A 22,909-nucleotide genomic window follows, 5' to 3' on the forward strand; every position below is an offset into this window, starting at 1 on the left:
CATATAAAATTAACAATTAGTGTTACAAACGGTATTATCATTAACGGGGCAATATTATTCGAGAAACAAATGAAAAATATATAGTACAAACCAAGACAGGCTAGTGCGTACGAAAAAATCAAGTGAAATAATCACAAAAACGGAACAAATATATAGTATAAACCAAAATAGGCTAGAGTATACTAGATTAACAAACAAATAACAATTTGAAATCATCACAAAAACAAAAGAAAGATTAAACGGCAAAAATAAAAGATATTATAGAGAAACGATTTAGCAAGTTTGGTCATTAGCTAGAAAATTAATAATAGAAAAAAAAAAGAATATTAGACTATAATACATAGTGAAAAGGAGAAACCACATTATCTTCACTGGCTCTTTTTATTTTCATAAGTAGTACCAGTGGCACCAATTGAATTAGAAACCCCAGCTTCAGGTTCATTCACCTCATTGGAAGAAGTGTTACTCAGGCTGGTGTGTAGTAAGTTTTCCGCTTGCAATTGCGAGATTTCATTACGCAATTTCACCACTTCTTTTTCCAATTTACGGCCAAAGATATCGATATAGTAAGTGGCACCATTATACGCTGCGACAACAAAGATCAATGACATGAAAAGTCCAGCCAATTTCTTGTACTTGATCCAAATAGGACATAACAACATGGTTCCCAATTGGTATCCGTACTGAATCAAAGTGAAGGCCACCACCGGTAATGGCTCAGGCAAACTATTGACGAATTTCCCAATTGGCTTGTTGGCGTATGAACGACGCAACCAACTGAATGAATTGACACGGCCTTTTTTGATCTCGTCCTTTTGTTTGTAAGTGATGAAGTAATGATATAAAGATTGCCAGATCAAATAATAAAACGAAGACCATATGATTCCATTGATGGTATGCCACGACGTCACTTTTGCGGCACCTGGGAACCTGGAAGCTTTGAATTCCGGGTCGATTTCATGAGTAATGACAAATAACGTCACTGGAGGAATGATGTGGATGAATGATGAGGTGATTTTCTCAATTGAGTGCAATACTAAAGAGTTTCTCCAAGTAATCACCGCAAACGCCAACGTGCCGTAAGTAAAACTAAAGCACACAACGTACAAATGTTGAGAGTCAGGAAATAGCCAGATGTAGCACATGGTCAAAACATTTGCATAATAGCAAAAATCGGCTAAAAAGTATTGGAACTCCTTCTTGTAATAGGTGTACAATCGAATTGGCATCAACAAGGCGAATAATACCGAATAATACCAATGGAAATAATGGGGGTACTTGCCAATTAATATTCCAGCATAAAATATCTGAAATAATGCAAAGGAATAAAACCATTTTTCCGTTCGACTGGCTTCGACCGCTTTCATCAAATTGGCATCTAACTTGTTAATTTTGTACACCATCCTTTTCTTCATGGCAATAAAATCTTCATCGGTCATTTTCCCAATGAGCTTATCCCTTTGAAGTTTTGCCCGATTACGAATCTTCTCAGTCCGGGTCTTTACTTGAGTAAATGCTTTCTTGGAAACCATCACGGTTAATCCTGGATCCAACAAGTCCATGAACGATAAATTCTCCGGGGAGATAGAGCTGCTCACCGACCCACTGGAGTAACTCCGATCCATCAGTGGTCTTTGTGGTGTTGTATCTGTCTCTAGGTAATCCCAATCATCATTGGAAGACAGGTCACTCCCTGGTACTTTATCGTCAGGAGCAGTAGCAGCAGCAGCAGCAACAGTTTCTAAGGGAGCAGAGGAACCCAAACTTGCTTCCGCTGCCATGGCGCCATTGGGCAGCTCAGGTACATCGCCTATTCTTTCATCAATATCAAGGGTGGTCATATTTTGAAATGATAGATATTCTTGAACAACCGGTCTATTCAATTGTCAAGAATAGACTTGTGTTGCAGCCTACCACTATAAATTTTCAGTTCCTTCCCTTTTCCAAAAAAAAATAATTAGTGCGTATGCGTACCAGATGCCCTGAGATGGGAAGCGGTGTTGTTCTGACTGGGGAACGGATTGGCAATCGGTGTATGGGGGATGACTATATTGGCTGCTGGCTGGTTGGCTGTGTTGGGCTGCTTCGTGTGTCAGTTTGTGTCCACAAGATCCCTGTTATTGGCAGGATATATATATATATATAATATCACAATGTCAGCACCTCATCTCCAACCCCGTGGGCAATTCACATGCCGTCACAAGCCCTCCCAACAAACCGGTAGAGCACGGGGGTCAATGACACCTACAGATTTGGAAACTCACTAAGTCTATGTATACTACCAATCAAACTTTTCCCAAACAGAATAAATAAAAAGCATAAAGCGAAGCACAATTGAAAACTAGCAGCAAACAGATAACAATAAACAAACAAAACAGAGTAAGAAAACCTCGCACAAAACAAAGCAAAAAGAAAATGGAACAACGAAACATCAAGCAAAATAAGCTGAAACAAAAAAAAAATAAAGAAAAAAAAAAGTAACAAGTAAAACTATCAGAGAAGCATGAAATAAACGTAAATACACTCATAAATAACGCTTCAAACAATACTTTCGCTTCATAAAAATATTAGAATCTTGTGTAATTACGCCCAATACGGAGTACGTCCACTCCGTTACCTTTGGTATTATCCTTGAGGCTTCTCTTCAACTCTCTCACGGATCCCCTGATCGCCCAATCCAAATCTCTTCTCATCCCGCTATTTCTAAAATCAACCTGCTTCAAATTACCAAATCTGATAGCTGCTGATGTCTTCAAAAACTCAGAAACATTCTTGGTACTCAACCAGTTGATTGATCCCAAGTTCACTGTCTCCAAGTTCTTGAGCTGTGCTAGTGAATGAAGGATTGAATCGTTCAGAACCCTAACCAATTGTTCGAGATTCCAATTATTAATTTTGCGAACATCTGAAAGGTACAATGCAGTATCATTCTGACATGACGTCAATGCCTCAGTAGGATCGTGTTTGAAGTGGAAATATTTCATTGTCGGCAGTTTTGTGGATAATTCTGACACAAGTTGTGGCCTTTTAGACTTCTTTGGGGCAATTTTGCCATAATAATTCACAGAGGATGAATAATCACTTGTTCCAGTTGAAGATATCTGCAATTCCGACTCTTCATCTTCTTCTGACTCCTCGGTAATGTCGGCCCTTCTAAATGATACCGCACCAGTATTAGAGGTTCTAATATCAACACCCAAATGAGATTTTTTATCAGACTCATCAATTTTAAAGGTCCCACGAGGATTAGGACGTATTAATTCTTTCCCCTTGCTTTCCAAACACTTATCATCAGAAAATTGTAATTCTTTGCGCAATCCTGACCTCTCGTGATTAGCACCGGCGTGTGCAGAATTCAATACCAGAACCATTGATTCTACAGACCTAGACTCTTCCTTTAACAATAAATTCCCAATCCCACTGGCACATTTTTCTTGATGATATCCAAAAGTTGGGCTCTTAGAGCGACTTGATTGGGTAACATCAGTCATATAGTCACCAACTTGAGTTCCAGAATTCTCAATGATGGTGGAATGCTTTGGATCGCTTGAAACAACTTTATTAAAGTTCTCATTCACATACTCAGCATTATTATTAACATATAAACCAGACACTGACAAATCTTCCCCAAACGCTCCTGATCCAGTATTATTGTAGGTGCTGGAATTATAAGTGAGCTTGCTCGTGCTCCCTGACGGTACCCCCCAGAATTCACGATAGAACCGAGACTGTATCAGCTTGTAGTTACAATTTGAAGAATACCCAAAACTGTCTTTGTAGAAATCAAGTGGCAAGCTAGTGTCCTTAGGCGTCGTGTTCAACAAGCTAGCAACGTTGGTATTGGAAGAAGAGGAACCAGATCCGGAATTTGTGGTATATTCCAAGTCATCTGTCATTAGTAGTTCAGCACTATGCAACTTTGAGGAGCTAACTGTTCTATTGATATCGGTTGATGTAGTGACAACAGTACCAGTGGAAGTACTATTTTCCGCAATAATTTCTCCGCCAGCACGATATAAAATTGTAGGCGAAAAACGGTGACCATTCACAACGCTATTAAATTGAGAATAAATGCTCACACCATATGCCTGGTCAATTTCTTTAAGAATGGAAGAATAAGGTGGTTGAGAACTCTTCACTGCAGCCCCGGAATGAAAATTACCGGAATTACTGTAGGTTGATGTAGCATACAGAGAAGTTTTGACATCATTATTTGATTTGGTTTTGCAGATTGGTGCCATGTCAACAGAAAGTGAGCTCAAATTGTCCTTTCTATAGTTTCCGGAATTAAACTCACTGAATGATCTTCTACGATCATTTTTATCACTGTCAAAGGAGGCTCTTCTAATTCTTTCGGTAGTTGGAGAGGGGTAGTGGGGATCATTAGCAAAGCTGTCAGGGCCTGTTGACGAATTTGAAGCTGATAGATTCTTCACAATAGCTCGGTTTTTCGGCACTTTGGTTGAAATATCTCTCAAAATTCCATAGTCATCAAACGCATCATAAGATATAATGTAGTCACTGGCCAACATGACTTTACTCATGTCAAATACCTTTAAATTGCCACAGATCACTAATATGTGCAAGATAGCACCAATTGGTAAGTCTTTGGTAGTGTACTTTGTCAAAAGTTTGCATTTCATCGGATGAAGATAAGTTGGGCTTTGACAGCCGGCAAATGTTTTGAAAACGTTTGAAGAGGCTGGAGATTCTTTCAATGTGCTTGAAATTATCCTACTATTAGAATTTCCCGACAACCCTATAGTTACTGATTTTGATCTCAGCCTGGATTTGGATAAAGTTGAGGAAGATCCAAGAACATCACTCATGCTGTGAGATCGGGTATGGGATCCAAGCAATCTATTAGCTTTAGTATTTTCTTTCAACACTTCATCTTCTTGTCTTTTGCTACCACTAAACCGCCTAATAATTTTGCGAAATTTGGAACGAATTTGGAATGAAGATCTACTTTCTGATGATCCACTAGACGAGTAATTAGAGAAAACGGAGGAAACTGAAGACAGCCGTGACAGCCTCGTTTCACTGGTAATAACAGTTCCCATCAGACCGACACGGCGGATAGTATTAGAAGCAGACGAAGTTACCATAGAAGCAGAAGAAATATTTGTGGCTCTGTTCATTCTGGAGGCAGCCCAATCAACAGTTGGAGTGGTTGTATGATAAAGAGGGTCTGCTCTGAATTTCCACTCTCGCCAACCGGCAAGGATCACCTTTTCATGAAACCCAAAGTCAGCTCGATCTCCATGAGAAGTAACAATTGAATGCTCATCTTTGATTATGCATATTGGCAATCTTCTAGAATTTGAGTTCAAAACCTCATTCGGATTTATTCTTGAAGCGGGAATTCTTGACCAGTCAATAGAAGACGGGAAAGTGCCGTCGAAATAAAGCTCTGGGTTATTCATTAATTGTTCGATTTGATTTTTTTCGGCTTCCGTTATGATCAAATATGAGTCTGAATCAGAAATATCTATGACTATGTAATACAAGGTATCTATATCATGTAGCTCGATCGTTTCTGGAAGCAAACCAAGATTATTATTTCTTCTAATGGAACTAATGAATTGAGCAAAGCGATATGATGAATGAAATTTAATATTGCGATAGACGAATGGGAGGGCTAGTCTGTAAAGCCTTTTGTTAAGGTAAAGTAAATTAAGGGTGTTTCTTTTTGGAGACGATTGGTAACGGGATGATAATTTAAAATTGCGGAGGACTTGCTTGAGGTATTTTGCGTGAGACTTCAGCCCTGCATCTTCCCGAGGGCGTTTCACCTTAAGTTGGGTATTCGGGCCAATATTAATAAGAGGAGAGACGTTGGTATCAGCTGGGGACAAGATGAACGAAACATTATAGGATCTTTTAGATGGAGAAGAAGATAGTTCATTTTGACCAAGAAATGCATCGGGATTGTAAGGGGTCTTGCAGTATGATTTTTCTGAAGATACAAAAGAGAATACAAGTTGAATGATTTCATCAGGAAGGGAGGTGAAAGTTATGGACAGTTGGGTGTTGTTGTTGTTGGTAGTTGAATTTGTCGATTTGGGTAAAAAATTAGTGTTTGATTTCTTTAGGATCAAGGATCTGTATTTCTGGTATTTCTTTGATAAACCACTAGAAGAAGTCACTGAGCCGTCCTTTAGACTTAGACTGCTTTTATCACCAATATCGTTAGAATCATCCTGGATCAAAGGTTTGGGAAGCTGGTTGGTGGCCACATGGATTGAGGAAGAGTTCCTCGGGGTGACGGTGGGGCGGTAAGAATCAAGCGACGATTTTGAGTACTTTGCGTAGTTAAAGTTTGATATATTGATGGAATTGTATCCCGAGTGGGAATATAGGCCCAAATGAGGCCTGAAATCAGACATTCTGTGTAGTGATATTGATCAGATTGTTAGATAATTCTAAAAAGGATTGTGAATCACTTGTGTAAGATTAGCAACAGTGAGGGGAAAAAGGGAAAGGAAAGAGTATCTGTTGGTGTTGATATATTACTGAGTCCTGAGAGGTACTATGACCAATAGCTCTATCAATACTACTGTTTGCCCAATGATTCAATGTCGACGTGTATTGTACAATACTTGTTATCACAAGCGGCACACGATGGGGTATTTATAAACGGTGTGAGACTCCAGGGGTCATGTGCATATGATTTGATCGCCGGTAGTCTTATCAGCTGAGTGCTACGGGATGTTTGACAGCACCGACAGGGCCCACCACTAGGGCAATTACATCTTGTGAAATTGATTTGGTGGATGGTAGTGGTATTTACAGATATTGCTTGCATTCGGTTTTCTCTTCTCTCTTTGACCGTTTTTTAATGTTTTTGAAATGAACTTGCTTCGGTATCATGGAAAAATGCCCAATGATAATAAATTGCGATTAGAAGAATAGCTGCTTTAGAAAATCATCAATCGTGAAATTACGTACGTCAACATCTTCTTCGTCTCTGCCAGGGCAATGCTGCTTCCTCCGTCATCCCCAGTCCTTAAACTGCCAATCGGCTACCTTCCACTTCGTCACCATTTTAGCCTCTTTTTTCTTTTTTCTTTTTTTTAAGGGGCTGTGGCTGCTCCTATTATTCCGAGACCCTGTGCTATTCATCCGATCTGGAATAGCTTCCGGGCCATATCATATTTTCATCATGTTGGAAATCCAAGAAGTGCCTTCCACTTCAAAAAAATTCGCATTCGCCAACTTTCGATAATTGTTTACTAAAAATGAAAAACTTGATTATCTATATATATTCTTCTTCGGTGAGCGATATAATTGTGTAGTTCAATGAATAAGAAATACTCTACGCTTATGTAGCAAATTCTAAATCAGTTCACCTGGCCATAAATAATATTAGCTATTCCCACGGCTGCTTTACTCCAATCAAGGGTATCTCCCATTCCAATCCCGATTTTCAACATTGCACTCGCCAACTCCAGCCATCCCAAGCCGATTAATCCAGCCATATTGGAACGACCGCAGATAACTTTCCAAAGGTCTCTCGATTTCGAAATGCCGTATATCACTGCTGCTAGGTCTGATAATCCCCAATTCCGCGTCTTTTTTTCTCGTTTCCATCTTGTCTTTGAGGTTTTTTTAGTACTAAAGATAGAAATGGCCCACATGATACCAACACATGTCATTAGCCCAACACATATTAACGTCAATAAAAGTCTGAAATCAGCAGTAACACTCTTATTACCCTTTCTGCTCGTAGTAGTAGAGGATTTTTTCTCATCGCTTCTTCTCCACTTACTGAACCATCTACTTTTTGATCGTGATCTATTCCTTCTCCTAGACTTTCCTTTGACTTTTTGATTCTCGGCTAAGCTTTCTAAGTAAAAATTAAGCAAAAGTACCACAAAATTCTGTATTAAGGGCCCCAAGTACACCCATTTGTGGGTGCCAAATATCATGAGAAGATAACTGGTGGTCTCCAAGGTTAAATCTTTAACGTCTATCTCATGGTTTATTTTGTCCTTTGCTGTTTGTCTGATTTTTGAGTTGTCTTGCGAGTTAAAGGTTCGGCAAGTTTTACGTATCAATTCGTAAATGATTCCCCATTTATTGGACACAGCCATTATTGCCACCCATGGTCCCCAATCACCCATATGAAGCATTATCCGGCTCATGCATTCTGATACAAATTCGGGGTCTTTATCCCACAGGTGAAGAAAACATCTCTGATAACATTTTCTACCAAGTTTTGGATGTGATTGATGGTAAAAGATCCAAGTTTGATAGGTTTGAGGAATGGATTTCAATAAAGGCCGAAGGTAAACAATTAGTAGCTGGATTTGATCCATTATCCAAGGGTCTATGGAGCTGACCATTGTGTTTTATTTGTTTTTGTTTTCAGTGATTCGGGGTTTATAATTAGTTTCTTCACTTCTTTTTCTTTTTTTCCTATTTTTCTTTTTTTTTTCTTCTTCTTCTCCTTCTCCTCTCTTGGCAGTGAGTATGGTGCTCAATACGGCAAAACCATCAAAATCAATTTCGAGAATCCTCAATTTTCAATTCCAAAAGGTAAACAATAGGGTTTTCCACCCCCTATATTTATTCAAAGCGTTATTTTTGTGCTTTTAAAAAGTTTTTCATTTATTTCAGCCTTTAATGCTACTCTTAATCCTGATGATAATAATATACTTCATCAGAGAGTAGTCACTGTTCTTCTTCACTATGGCTGCAAACTTCATTATCAATTATGGCCTCCCAAAATTCACATTTTCAACCATTACAATTCATTCTCATAGTATTATTGTTTTCATAATACAAACCTCTGTAATTCATATTCTAAAAATATAAAGATAAATAAATAGGAGTTTGAACTTTTCACGTAATATTAAAAAGTGATAATAGCTTGTTTAGGCGTATTAATGAATAAACTTAATAAAGAGAAGAACGTAAATAGAACGAATGCATGCAACAAAGCATCATGGATAGAATAGAATTTATTATCAATCTACAAGATCACGAGTTTAATATTCTTCTACTTCATCATTATATTCGAATTCATACATAATCATGAAAAACAAAAACCAAATCGCTATTCTATCAGTCTAGCAGCCTGGCCCGATGCAAAAAGCGGTATTGATGTGATATGTCTTTGCTCTAGTTCTAAAATACTAACATAACGATATAATCTGTCATCAAATTCATGATCGAATTTGTAAAGTGTATATTTCTTTCTTTTGTTCAGCTTCGTCGAGATCGCATGTTGAAGAAACTCTGCCTGGTAAATTTGATACACCGAATCAAAGACATTGGTTCTGCAGGAGGGACAGTTATACCTAGCGTATTCCTGTCCAATAGTTCCTCCCACTGTATTGTACAGTGCTAGACTTTCAGGTGCCCGAAAAAACCATGATTGAACACAGTCTGAATGAAGAATATGCCCACATGAAAGTTTTTGCATCACACTATGGGAGGTAAATGCTGCACTGCAAATGGCACAATAAGAAGACCCGTCAATCACATACTGGGTGGAAAATTGAGAAAAATTGGAGATAGAATCATCATTGTCCGTATCTTCAAGTTCCTTTGGTATCGTTATGTATTGATCTTTTTCGAAGCTAGGAACAAAGCTTGTCATGAGAAGAACTGTACCATTAATATCAATATTAAATTTGGTAGGACGAGGTTTCTGGATTGCATCCTGGATCGTCATCATTGGAGACAAAAAACAGAGAACTTGAGGAAAACTTATGAGAATCGCACAGAAATCATAAAAGGATTGAACCATGGCAGCCTGAGGGGTTTCGTATTTAAGTTCTCTAAGGAATCCATTACTGAAGTCATAAGTCTCAAAATCTTTTTGATAATCAAGATAACTGTTTGAATTAACACCTTCTTCACTTCTCTTTATTAATTTTCTTTGACACACTTTTGAGGTACTCCCTAGCTTAGCCTTGATTTTATGGTTTATCCGTGTAATTTTTGTTATTCTTTTTAATTTCTTCGTAATCCACTTTAAGACCGTATTCCCTTGCCATCTTTCATTTTGACGAGTCATGGTTATCATAATAAACGCTTATTTCAATTTCAACGATTTATATTGTTTATTTTGCTATTAAAATTACAAATCAGGAAAGACAAAAATCAAGATGTGTTGATCTTTTTCCACTTTTATGAGGAATAATGTTTCCTTTCTGGGTCACGAAAAATGACAGAAAATCATGTTCGTAAATCTTCGAATGTTGTCAACATCAACTAACAATTCAATGAAAGATACCTTGACTATAATGCTCCCTAGAATTAATGAAATACTATACAATTTACTAAAATGCCTCACTCTTTTTGATCATCGAAACTTTTTATTTTTTTTTCGAAGTTCGGTATCAACATACTTGCATATTTTGCTAGAAAGGGTTTCTCACCTAGCCCCCTCTAATTGCTTCTTTTGATATAAAGGTGAGCAAACAAGAAAGAAAAAAAAAGAAAAGGAAAATCTGAAAGCTTTTTTGAAGTTAAATTGGAAACTATTTCAGCTTTGAAACAGAAATACTAACATCGAGCGAAGTATAACCCTGGAGAACGTAAGAGGTCAACGCCTGAGTAGAGACCTACACCAAGCCCATGGTTTAATGCACATTTATCTGCTATGCAAATGTATTTTGAGGAAGTTTACATTCTATACTAAGTGAATGGTATCATATCTTATTATTTTATTATTTTGTTATGCCAGAATGAATATAGATGAATTTCCAAAAAAATCAAAGTTAAAACAAAAATAAAAGCAAAAACAAAGGAAAACCGAGTAAAATGAAAAAATGCACCACCAGAAGCTTTCCACTACCATTAAAGCTCTCTGATATCTCTACGTCATTATGCTTTCTCCATCCGCTTCTTGGCCTTCTCTAAGAGCTTAGCATCTCTTATTGCCTGTTTCTTATCAAACTTCAAATTAGCCTTGATTCTCAACTTCTCCCCATATTTGTAAACATAGAATGGAAATGGAATACCAAGGATGACCCCGGTGAAAAAGAAGATTGTATTACCCCAGCCGTATCCAATATCATTATACATCTTTGGGGCAAAAATTGGGAAAACAAAACCGAAAATTGATCTGAATAATGACAACGCAGCATTACTAGAAGCAGAGTATCTTGGGTTCATATCAACAACATAGTTTATCAAGAAAGAGAACATGCCTGTATAGAAACCGGTATATAAGAACACCCCAATGCACGGACAGAGCCAAAAGGTACGGTACTGAATACACCAACCGTAGATAAGTAAACCAATAGGACAGAAAATTCCGCATAAATATAAAGATTTGATTCGAAATTCTGGTTTGGCCTTGCCGTTATTTGCGAGGGTTAACTGGCGGTATTCACGGTCATTAACCACCACCCAGATTGGATTGAACACCAAGTAACCGGCACCAACCGATAAGTACATGAGGGCGGTAGTCTGGTAAGAATATCCATAATGACCTCTCCAGGCACTAGGAAAAGAGATAAGAATAAGATAAAAGTATCCAAAAAGGAAAGCCATGAAAATCCCAAGACCATAAATCATTGGATGATGAATAAGCAACATAAGTGGACGCTTAACATTGACAATGATTTTCAGCATTGCAGTTTCATTGGCATCGGCAATGTGGTAAATAGTTTTCAAATTAGGGTTTCCTGTTTGCTTTCTGAGTTTTTTACATTTCCAATTCAACAACACTGGAGAATATGTTTCTGGGAAAAAAAGTAATCCAATGACGACGGCAACAACGTCAACGATGGTAAGCACCCAAAAAATCCAACGCCAATTGATATATTCCACAATCAAACCACTACTGAGCCCACCCATGATTGGGGCCATGTTCACACAAGAACTGAACAAGATAATATACTTCCCACGGTCATTCAGATCGTAGATATCACTAATGACCGATGACCCAATTGCCATAGGGCCCGAAGCACATATACCAAGAAAGAATCTGCAAACAAATAACGAGTATGGGTCATTAGTAACTGCGCAGCCGATATTGAAGACGGCGAGACAAAAAATCGAGGTGGTTAAAACCACTCTACGGCCGTAGATTTCTGATAGCGGAGAGGTTATCATCGCAAACACACCTTGCGATAACAAGAAAATAGAAACGATGATACTAGAGAAATAAGAATTTTTGATACCAAATTCTGCATCGATAAATCCCATCCCCAAAGTGATCCCACTGGCAGCGTACTGACCAGAGAAAGTATAAAGACCAACTATCGCCAATGTGGCAAGTTTTTTTCTTCGATCCCAATTACGAGGGAATTCAGGATCTGATTCGGTATTCCAAGTGACTAATTCAGGATCCAAGGAAGCAAATTCAGAACCATCAACGGCGGTTGGTAATTGTTGGTTTTCCAGATTTTCAGCATTGTTAATTTTTCCGATACCGTTGGATTTTTTATCAACATCGTCATCTGGTTGACTACCCAGCTCGAGATCGTTGACGGAGTATTTATTATTTGTCAGTTTTGATGTGGAAGATATCAATTCGCTTTGTTCGAATCTTTCCACTTCTTGATCTGCTCTTTTTGAAAGTACAGAAATGATGGTTTGTCTTGTCTTTTGACGATCAATTTCAAGATAATCTTCCAATATTTCGCCAGAAGCACCAATAGTTTCTTCACCATTATACGCAGCAATAGAAGGATGAGCCGAAGAAGTTCTGGATAAACTGTGTTTCAATCTTGTTGCAAGAGAATCACTTACTCTGAGGTCACTATTTGCAGTGTTTATGGAAATGTTTGATTTTTCACGAGCCAAGGGGTTTTCTGGAATGGATTTGTGTTTTGATATTTCTTGATCAAAGGGTTGTGGAGTGAAGTTGACTGTAGAGTCAACATCGTCAGAAGAGGAAGAGAACGAGGATCTTGAATGAATAGATGAATCATCTTTTTCTTTGCCAAGGGGAGGAGTCATGATGATAAGTTAGTTGGGTATATGAAAGATAAGCCTATGCTTGTTTCTATGATATAGGGGTTATGCAATTTAGTAGGGATTGTTATTTTTTTATTTGCAGCTAGTGACAAACTCAGTGCATTATCTTCAAACTGTGCCAAGAGAGGGAATACAGCCCTGGAAAATGTAGATTGGGGTACAAAAGAAAGATATATATATGACTATCACCGCAACTGCCTAGAGTTAATTATTAAAGGGAAGAAAATTTTTTTGTCTCCCATTACATTTCTTATAATAATTTTTTTTTTTTATTTTTCGGTGTCCCTGTGATCTTATTTATAGCCATTATCGATGAAGGTTGATAAGACTATATTTTCTTCTTTTGATATGGGTTAATTTCCGCTATTATCCGTATATGAAGACTTTTGCGGTGGGGGCGGAGAAAGAAAAAGGTTGCCGCATTTAGCCGTATCATCCCGACAGTTTCCAGGGTGGGGGTTGTCTTGCTTTGCACGTGACCAAAGAGGTCCCCTCCCCCCCCAAAAACTCTCTGCCATTTTTTCAGCCAAACAATTTTCATACATAGACATAATAACAATTGTGTGGATCTGCCTAATAGATAGATTTGGAGATATACCAACCAGCGTCAACCAACCATGCTACGCAGGTTACGACCTCTCGGGTCCCAGAAGGCTTCACTCGCAAAAAGAGCTTCGTCTTCGTACGGGAGCCCTAATAACAACCCTGGTCTCTATAATACTTACAACAATAACAATTATACCAGTCATCAGAATAACCAATATAATCCCCACCAATATAATAGCCAATTTAACAATAATAACAATAACAACCAGTACAATCCCAATCAATACAACAGCCAATACAACAATAACCAATATAATAACCAATACAACAACCACCAAAAGAAACCCTTCTTTTCCTTCAGAAAATTTGCTACCGTGATTTCCGTGTCAACGATATCCTACTTTTTCTACCTTCAATGTTTCAATCCTATAATAGACCCATTCCCAATACAAATACGTTTACTCCTTCAACAGGCAGTACAATGTCAATCTGATCCGGCTAAGGCATTGAAATTATACATCGAGGCTCTTGAAGTAGCAGATTCCCTTGATATTGATCCGGTTTCCGACCAGTACACCGAAATCCAATTGCAAATCGCTACTAATTATGAAGCATTGGGGTTGGATTTAAAAGCACAAATGATTTACTTGGAAATAATGAGAGCTTATGAACACGCCTTATTAACCAACAAAGTCGACATTTATGACCGCCCATACATCATTCAAAAACTTTTGAGAGTATTAATAAAAAACGCATTGCTATGTGGCGAGACCATTCCCGATCACATGTCGCTATTAATACTTCAATACTTGCAAGAAACTCAAAATGAAGTTATCAACAGACTTGGTGGATTGGATGTGTATCCAGGCGCTGAAGATGATGGACCACCATTCAGCCAGAGCGCCCCAAGAAATAAAATCTTGGGAGCCAGTTCAGAATTGGCATCGTCTCATAGACCAGGTCAACTGAATAATAACAGAAACAGAAGCAATTTGCCTTCCAATGGCTTTCCATACCCTATAAGTACAGCTGCCACCGGCCTGCTTGATGATGATGATGATGATTTGACCCCAACACTACTTGATTTAAATGCTGCGTGGGCGCCTTTTGCCCCGGAATTTTTCACCGCTAGAGATTTGTTCCTTTGTCTCACCAGTACTTCAAATCGTTTCAATGTTCACTCGTCGATGCAAGGCGCTGCCTGCCAGGCAACAGTTACCACCAACCAATGGATGAGCAATGCTGGAGCCCATCCAGCAGAAGTCATGAAAAGTTATAATGCTTGTGGATCAATATTATATACTATGGGTATCCAGATTGAGAGGTTGGGTGATTATTTGGCTGATTCATCGACATCTGAGTCTGATAACGCCCTTCAACTCTCTGACAGTTTGCTTCGTAATTCTGCCGAAGCTTACAAAGTGGTGATTGACATCTCGAAGAAAAACCTGAGCATTAAGAATTTGTCCCTCCCACTAAGTGCCCTAAGACCTGTTGATATAACTGATATTCTTGTGGCTACACGACAGGAGTTAAAAGATAAACAAAAGAATAAAGATGAGACCTCCTCGCAGTCGAGGTTCTCAATTTTAAATGCGTTGCGCTTCCAAGTGGCAAGTGAAGCAGTATACCAGAAAGTCATGAAGAAGAAGGCTTCATTGTACCAAAAAGAAATGTTGCGGCAAACGGCAGTCGCACACTATGGTCTCGCATTGGTGTCGCTTAATGATGGGGATTTCCACACCGCAGAAAGAATGTTAAGACACGCCCGAATCATAGCCAAAGACGTAAATGATGATATTATAATTGGGAGAGTCGAAGAAGAATTGGAAAAATTGTCAAAGCAGAAAGAATCTGTGAAAGATGGAGATAGACACACTGGGCCGGGAGTCGGTGTTGAATGGTTCTTGGAGTTTGAATGATTATTAGATGATTAAAAGTTATTTATATTGGAAGGATATAAGTTCAAAGTATTATATAATAGTACTGCATATTATAGATGGACAACGAACTTTTATATTTTAATGTTCAAGGACTGACGTAGAAACATACTTAAAACGAAAAAAAAGGAGTAAAATGAGCTTATTTAAAACTACTGGAAAGCTAGACTTGTCTTTGGAAAATGCCTCTTCTTACTGAGGTTTGCACTTCTAAAGAAGACCTTGATAAAAATGACTACCTCCAAGAATATATCAAGCTTAAATTGGCCCAAGTGATTTGATATTTTTTATGAATATTTGAACATACAGAGATGGTTTGGGCTTTTCTACAGGAGAAACCGCATTGAGACAACACCCCCATATTATATAATGCATATGCCTCCAACATCTAGCTCCAATGGTGGTTTTGAACAAATATAATTAAAGCCTTCTGGTAAAACCACGAGCGCTAAATCACCATCTTTCAATCCTCATATTAATAGAGAAGCCAATATATAAAAAATATGCATAATTCTTGGAATTGCAGAATAAACTTCAGAAAATCACCCGGCATGGATAGCAAGCGATATTTCAAAGCTATGTTTATTTCCATATTAATTTTGCTATTCGGGGGGAATTTTTTGCTTTTATTTATTCTTATTCTTTCATTATCAATAATAGCTGTGGTCATCAAAGTAAATATATCCAGTATGTCTGCAACTGATTCTACTGCTGCCAATCATGCTGCACACAGCACTTCTGCTCTTGCAAGTGCCCCAGCAGCAACAACAACAAAAACAAAAACAGCAGCTACTGCTAACACAACTACCGCTTCTCATGCTTCTGCCGATGCTGTTTCGACCAATGCAATTCCTAGTGCAGGTACAAGGGATGTTCCTAGCGAGCCTCCTGCGGGAACTGCTAGTGATATTCCTGGAGTTTCTACCGGAGTCCCTATTGAAACCACCCATACTGAAGTTTATCCAAAAATCACCGTCCATTGGCTAAACCACTCTCGTGCAACCCGAGTGCTTTGGCTACTTGAAGAGCTTGGTCTCAAGTATGATATTAAAACCTACCAACGTGACAAGTACCTTCATGCCCCAGAATCGCTTAAATCAGTGTACCCACTTGGGAAATCCCCGGTGGTGGAAGTTCAGAAAACCGCCGACTCGACTCCGGTGGTCTTGGCAGAGTCGGGGTACGTTTTCCAATGGGTTTTAAGAGAATTCGATGCCGGAAAACTTAGAAACAAGGGAAACCGGGATAAAGTGGATTATTATTTGCATTATGGTGAAGGATCTCTCCAGCCCCCATTATTGTTTGAAGCGGTGCTTCAGCTAGTTGAAAAAGCATTTGCTCCTTGGCCGATTTCGGCAATAAAGAAGGGGTTGGTCAATAAGATTAGACTGGCGTATTGTGTTCCCGAAACCACCAACAATTTGGAGTTTCTCGAGAAGGAATTATCTAAAGGTGGCGGATACTTTGCCGGCAGTAAGTTATCAGCAGCCGATATCATGTTGTCGTATCCTCTTGATGTTGTGGTCCATAGAGGAGTGAAGTTGGATGAGTTTCCGGAGATCAAGAAATGGGTGGCGATGATCAAGGAAAACGCCAACTTCCAAGCTGCTCGCAAATATGGCCTGGATACTTGAGTAAGAAAACCAGAGATGTTTTTTTGAGTTTTTTTGAGCGTCAAATTTATCATGATGGAATATGTTTTCTTTTGTTATCGCTTCAAGCTTATTTTAATTACTTTTGTGTATACGGTTTTAATAGTTTCTAAATATGTAACGTTAAAAAAATTAGGGTGTATGTGTATGTGTATCTATATCTATATCTATATATTAGGAGGTTGGTTGGATTAAATGAAAAGAAAATGTTTCAAGGGCCATTGGCGATCAAAGAAACAAGTAAAACAAAAAAAAGTATTGCCTCAAAAGCCTATGAAAATTAATAGGAATATTGAAGGCGTATTAAAACTGCAAACAACAGAAAGCAAAAAGGTAAGAATAATGCCAATGGAGCAATAACATTTGCTCAATAATGCAAGACATGTTTCAATACAAATACCGAAACAAACGGCAATGATACCCCCAAAACAACATACTCCAGCCATTGTAACATTTCAATATTCTTCAATTGTTGAAATTTGTCACCGCCATCGATGGATTTGACGTCAAAATCTAATTCTCTGTCATTCTGATGACTAACGGTTTTGCGTTCCAGAGTATGTACCGCAGTTAAATAAACTTGGGCAGCATAACTCGGTAGAGCCCAGAATAAGCACATCACAAATATCACAACATTTTGCTCCTCCTTAGTTATGCCCTTAACTCCTAGCCAATTATGAAGATCAAACGCAGTAACAATAGAAATACCGATAATTGGAAGAACACAAAGCTTCAAAACTGTAATAAAGACAATGCCTCTAAGTTGGGTACGATGGGAGACAATCGAAGAAATAAGCCCAGATACCTTGTCCATGAGGCTAATTTTAGAAGTATCAGAAGTTCGTGAGGTCAATCTGGAAAAAGTGGCTCCCAAAAGAAACAATGAAATTGGAACTTGCGCTTGTGCCAAGTAAGAAGAGTAAGTCATAAAAACATTCAATGGAGGATAATCATCAGGAGCATCTTTATAATGTGGATTAATGGTATATCTTGGTTCAAAGGAAGGAGTGGCGACAAATAAGTTTTTCAACCATGGAATCATCGATACAAAAAAAGATACCATCACAGCTGAAAGATAAGGATTTTTGAAAGGATTGCATGCCAAATTGAGGAGTCTTCTGAATTTAGATTGAATATCGGAAGCGGTGCGTTTATGCCATATTGGGAGAGTGGTTGGATTGTCTTCAAAGGCAGGAGCAGCGGAAGGTTCATTTGTACGGGATCTAATCAAACTCAATGCATTCAAGTTTTCTTTGTTTTCAGTTGCAAATTCATGAACCACGTCGGAAATATTTTGAGGTGGGAGCTTCCGAAGCTCAATCGCCCGGAGTCTCTGAGACGTTGTCGAGAATTGACTAGCTCTCGAGTTCAATTTTTCAAGCATGTTGTGGCCTTGTGGATCTTGTGGTTTATCAAATGGTTGTGGAATGGCATTATCGCTCAATGTCGAAGGAGCTGATGATGTGATTGATTGTCTATCGTCAGAATCAGGGACATTTTCAGAATCTTCAGGCTTCACCACAAACACATCTGGTAACTTTTGTAGAGCAGATAGTTTCTCTTTTCCGTTGCTTGATTCTTGAATAGAACTTTCAGATTCTTCTTTGCCTTCGTGAAGAACTTTGGTGCCATCATTATCTTTTTCAAGATTTCTGAAATCCCATTTGATGAATATATGCGCCCCGTTGTAGATCACAAATTCAAAGATTGTAAACCCAATAAAAGCGAATGCAATACCACGATTGATTTGATCAGAGGAAAATACCTCAGTATCGTAGGCTAACGATTGCAAATAAGAGACAATGATCGTAGCGCTGGTGGAGAACATCATCGCAAAAAGTGACCCATATTTCCAATTACCAGCAATGTTCAACACATCCACTCCCGCAAACTTGTGCAAACCAGAATTAGCATATAAAACACAGAGCCAAGTGGCAGCAGCAACAAGAATATATAGCACTGAGTTGAAGCACACAACCGCGATAGGTTTGATATCAGTGTATTGAAGGTAAGTGACAATGTTGGTGAAGATGAAGCAAGGAAGAAGAATACGTTGCTGGACATAGGAGACATTACGGGAAGTGGAAACATCAAAAACGTTTTTTCTACCGAAATAGTACCCAATGGCTAACATGGTATAGAGCTTAAGCATTGGCTTGAAGCATGTCCAGATTAAAGCACCAGTGGAGCGACCAGACATCGTCACACTAATAAAAACCTAAGTATTATAAAAAGGGTGGGAGCAACAGAGAACAAATGAGTGACAAGTTAGGTTTACAACTTAATAATTCAAATAAGCAGAAGAAAGAGGGCAAAATTTTTTCTGCAAAAGATATTATCAACAAACCATTCATTACTCATCTCTCTACGGATTATTCCCTATGCGGCTGTACAAAAAGGAAAAAAAAAAAAAAAAAAAAAATTGAGGGCTCTTCCAATTACCCTGCATTATACCATCATGTCAATTGCCCCTAGCAACATTGTAATAATCATTACTATTAAACAGCGATTAAACCCTGATAATAATAATTTACCAGTGACTGGAAGACCAAATATGTGCATAAACATCTTTAGCGAATAGCGTGATATACCACAGTAGTGGCAGCTCCTAAAAAAAAAAGAGGCTGAATATTATAATGCTCCAATAAGATTTTAGAAAGACTTTTTTTTTATGTTAATTAATATACTTATTCCTATGTTTATTTCTCTTTGATCAGAACAAATTTGTTTTATTATATTAGAGCCACTTGTTGGGCTGTCAGCTCTGCCAATTGCTACGGATCAAAATTTTTATATTTAGCCTTATCTACCGCGAGACACTTGGGAAGATAAGTATTGATTTGAGTCTAACAAAAATGTTGAGCAACCCACTTAGGTGATTACAAAATGATAAGCTAACATCCAAAACGTGCATGTAATATATTTTCCCATTGAACCAAATAAATATAAAATAAAAACCAAATGAAGAATCAAAAGCAAAAAAAGATAAATATAATTTACCAATACCAAGAAAAGAAAAAACAAAAACAAAACCAAATATTGCCAAAAAAAAAATAATCAAAAGTGTATCTCATTATAAATTTTTAATACTGCTTGCTGCACGTAAAAAAATAATGCTAAGAAATGATGCAAGAGAAATTCCATCTCTACAACATATTGGAACCGGCAGACCAGAACTCAGTCAAGTCACCGCCAGCACCATTAAATGCCAAAATGTTTGGAGAGTCGGTACCAACATCGGTCAACATATCATCAGAACCATAGGCAATCAAATTCTTCTTCAATTGAGCAGGTGTGATCTTGCCAGTGCCAAAACTAGAAGCAGAGTCTGGTGCCACGGAAATAAAATAAGCCAAAAGACCAGCAATATGTGGCGAAGCCATAGAAGTACCAGATAAAGTAGCAGTGGCAGTATTAGAGCCAATATAAGTGGAAAGAACATTCAAACCTGGAGCAAAAATATCAACACACTTACCCCAGTTGGAAAAGTAGGCTCTAGTGTCAGAAATAGTAGAAGCACCCACAGTGATGGCTAACTCAGCAGCAGCTGGGGAAGTGTTACAAGCATCTTGATTCTCGTTACCGGCGGCAACAGAAAATGCAACACCAGCCTTGACAGCAGCATTAACAGCCAAATCTAAGGATGGAGATTTACCACCACCAAGGGACATGTTAGCGGAGGCACCCTTCAATTTAGGATTCTTCTTAACTTCTTCAATGTAATCTTTAGTCGCAACTTCGACACCCTTAACCACGTCACTCATGGTACCACTACCATTTGCCCCCAAAACTTTAACTCCTCTGATGTGAACCTTCTTTGAAACACCGTAAGTCTTCGAACCCATGGTACCAGCACAATGGGTACCATGTCCATTACCATCAAGAGCTCCATCGTCTGGAATGTCAGCAATCAACTTAGCTCTACCTTCGAATTCTTCGTGGGTATCCAAAACACCAGTGTCAATGATATAGGAAATGACGCCTTCACCACCAGCACCGTCATACAAGTACTTATTAAAAGAGCCCAAGTTCAAAGGGTCTCTGTGGGAGATTCTTGCCAAACCCCATGGAGCACCATTTTCAACTTCAAATTCGTTGGCATGCACAACAGAATCTTGTTCAATGTAGGAAATCAAAGGATTTTTCTTCAACAATTCGATGGTAGAGTCCAAAAAGTAACCAGAGTAACCAGTCAATACATCGTTGATGTTGAAAGACTCCAAGATACCACCGACAGCAGACTTCAACTTGGAGTTGACGGCATTAGCAAAGAACTCATTGTGTGGGTTTTCGGTGAACAATTTCCCAGCAGCGGTAACTTGTTCAGCTTGGATCCATTCTTGGTGGAATTGGACTTGGTCTGGAGTGATACCTTGCTTAAAAACAATCATGTAACGATTTGGAATGACTTCGTGGGTTTTAGAAGACAAAACTTGCACCTCTTCGCTGATAACATCTTCCAATGAAACCGAAACCTTCTCTTTGATTTTAGCAATACCTTCAGTGAACGCTTTCTTAGGAGAAAGAATCACAACGTTGTGCGAGTTTTCCGGTTCATTCGAGACTTGAAGAAAGGAATCAATGTCAATAGATGGAATCACCAAACCTTGGGTCACAGTGGCGAGAGCAACTGAGGCGAGAGCAGAGCGAGAGAGTTTCATAATTGGTAAGAACCTAGGTTGTTCTATAAGGAAAGGAGAGGAAAGAAAAAAAAATAAGTAAGTAAAAATATTCTGATCAGAAAATCTTTATGAACGATAAAATAAGAAGGCAAGAAGAATAAAAAAGACGTAAGAGATGGTTGTATTTATAGGCGGTGGCGAGGGATGACGAATATAACGCGATGAGGCTACCCGGTTGTAAAAGGGGGTGACACTGATAAGAACACATGACTGATAAGCAACGTCATCGTGACTTGTTGACCCGTCCCGGGGTGAAAGGTGATTGTGGGTGATTGTGGGTGATTGTGGCAGATTATGACCAGGTTATTGATAGCCCTATGTAAATGAAGAAGCTAATATTACGACACTTTTATTCATGTTCTCTTATGTATCATTAAGGAAGACGAGTAAAAGAAATAGAGTGTCCTTAGTAGTTACCTTACTTTATAATAATATGTCTGATAAGTGGCCAGGGGGTGTATAGGGTCATGATATTCTCCAGGAAAAAGCCAAATAATCATCGGCACACGATGATAACATTCATTACAGAAACTGCCCCCCTTTTCCCTAATGTAACAGGAAAAAGAAAATAAAAATAATAAACACTAATCTCTAATGAAACCAGGATCATCTTGCGTTTGTTTGCTAAATGAAAAAAAAAGAATCTTTGCACTAGGCTCTTAGAGGACTCAGCGATAACCACACAGTATAATAAAACTAAATAGTGGTAACCCCAATGGTAGCCCCACTACATTTTTGGAAATGGTGTATTGATACCTTCATTGATTGTGGAAATTGAAAGCCATAACAAAAAATCTCACCTGGAAAGCCTGATTCAACATTTATCCAAAAAAACAAACAAAAAAACCTCTGAAATAGGGTCTTAACTTCAACCCGGTTTTGCCGCTGAGATATTGGCAGCCATGAGTCAATAAATACACTTGTTTACAGCCAAAAAAAAAATGAAATGTACAGCAACAATGTCCTATTTGAATATAAGAATCAAAGAGATTTTAAACTCTTATTGTGTTATTTTTCTCTGCTCTTTCCTCTCTGTTTTTCTTCTAGTCAACGACTTTATTTCACTATCTTATCCTGATACTCGTCTCACCTCATCTCACCTCACCTCATCGCATCGCATCGCATCTCTTCCTGCCTAAAATGGAAG

At 38.4% G+C, this 22,909-nt stretch overlaps 9 protein-coding genes across 9 annotated transcripts; 2 read left to right on the forward strand and 7 right to left on the reverse strand. All coding sequences in view use genetic code 12, as the record gives it.

Annotated features, from left to right (window-relative positions):
• Positions 1-368: 368 nt before the first annotated feature.
• Positions 369-1,841, reverse strand: GPC1 (glycerophosphocholine acyltransferase; the record flags this gene model as incomplete). Its single annotated transcript, XM_064999806.1, has 1 exon — positions 369-1,841. The coding sequence occupies one exon, from the start codon at positions 1,839-1,841 to the stop codon at positions 369-371; it is 1,473 nt and encodes a 490-aa protein (XP_064855878.1).
• A 726-nt stretch (positions 1,842-2,567) lies between these two features.
• On the reverse strand, positions 2,568-6,389 carry COS111 (Cos111p; the record flags this gene model as incomplete). Its single annotated transcript, XM_064999807.1, has 1 exon — positions 2,568-6,389. The coding sequence occupies one exon, from the start codon at positions 6,387-6,389 to the stop codon at positions 2,568-2,570; it is 3,822 nt and encodes a 1,273-aa protein (XP_064855879.1).
• A 954-nt stretch (positions 6,390-7,343) lies between these two features.
• DASC09_062240 (uncharacterized protein) lies at positions 7,344-8,348 on the reverse strand (the record flags this gene model as incomplete). The annotated part of the gene is made up of 1 exon (XM_064999808.1): positions 7,344-8,348. The coding sequence occupies one exon, from the start codon at positions 8,346-8,348 to the stop codon at positions 7,344-7,346; it is 1,005 nt and encodes a 334-aa protein (XP_064855880.1).
• Positions 8,349-9,061: 713 nt separating this feature from the next.
• DASC09_062250 (uncharacterized protein) lies at positions 9,062-10,027 on the reverse strand (the record flags this gene model as incomplete). The annotated part of the gene is made up of 1 exon (XM_064999809.1): positions 9,062-10,027. One exon carries the CDS (start codon positions 10,025-10,027, stop codon positions 9,062-9,064), a length of 966 nt encoding a protein of 321 aa, XP_064855881.1.
• Positions 10,028-10,839: 812 nt separating this feature from the next.
• On the reverse strand, positions 10,840-12,924 carry DASC09_062260 (MFS transporter; the record flags this gene model as incomplete). The annotated part of the gene is made up of 1 exon (XM_064999810.1): positions 10,840-12,924. The coding sequence occupies one exon, from the start codon at positions 12,922-12,924 to the stop codon at positions 10,840-10,842; it is 2,085 nt and encodes a 694-aa protein (XP_064855882.1).
• A 635-nt stretch (positions 12,925-13,559) lies between these two features.
• On the forward strand, positions 13,560-15,410 carry DASC09_062270 (uncharacterized protein; the record flags this gene model as incomplete). Its single annotated transcript, XM_064999811.1, has 1 exon — positions 13,560-15,410. One exon carries the CDS (start codon positions 13,560-13,562, stop codon positions 15,408-15,410), a length of 1,851 nt encoding a protein of 616 aa, XP_064855883.1.
• Positions 15,411-16,117: 707 nt separating this feature from the next.
• Positions 16,118-17,062, forward strand: DASC09_062280 (glutathione S-transferase; the record flags this gene model as incomplete). The annotated part of the gene is made up of 1 exon (XM_064999812.1): positions 16,118-17,062. The coding sequence occupies one exon, from the start codon at positions 16,118-16,120 to the stop codon at positions 17,060-17,062; it is 945 nt and encodes a 314-aa protein (XP_064855884.1).
• Positions 17,063-17,447: 385 nt separating this feature from the next.
• DASC09_062290 (uncharacterized protein) lies at positions 17,448-19,280 on the reverse strand (the record flags this gene model as incomplete). The annotated part of the gene is made up of 1 exon (XM_064999813.1): positions 17,448-19,280. One exon carries the CDS (start codon positions 19,278-19,280, stop codon positions 17,448-17,450), a length of 1,833 nt encoding a protein of 610 aa, XP_064855885.1.
• A 946-nt stretch (positions 19,281-20,226) lies between these two features.
• On the reverse strand, positions 20,227-21,741 carry DASC09_062300 (S8 family peptidase; the record flags this gene model as incomplete). Its single annotated transcript, XM_064999814.1, has 1 exon — positions 20,227-21,741. The coding sequence occupies one exon, from the start codon at positions 21,739-21,741 to the stop codon at positions 20,227-20,229; it is 1,515 nt and encodes a 504-aa protein (XP_064855886.1).
• Positions 21,742-22,909: the final 1,168 nt, after the last annotated feature.

This window comes from Saccharomycopsis crataegensis (genome assembly GCF_037102585.1).
Source record: "Saccharomycopsis crataegensis DNA, jcf7180000000098, whole genome shotgun sequence".
Lineage (NCBI taxonomy): Eukaryota > Fungi > Ascomycota > Saccharomycetes > Ascoideales > Saccharomycopsidaceae > Saccharomycopsis > Saccharomycopsis crataegensis.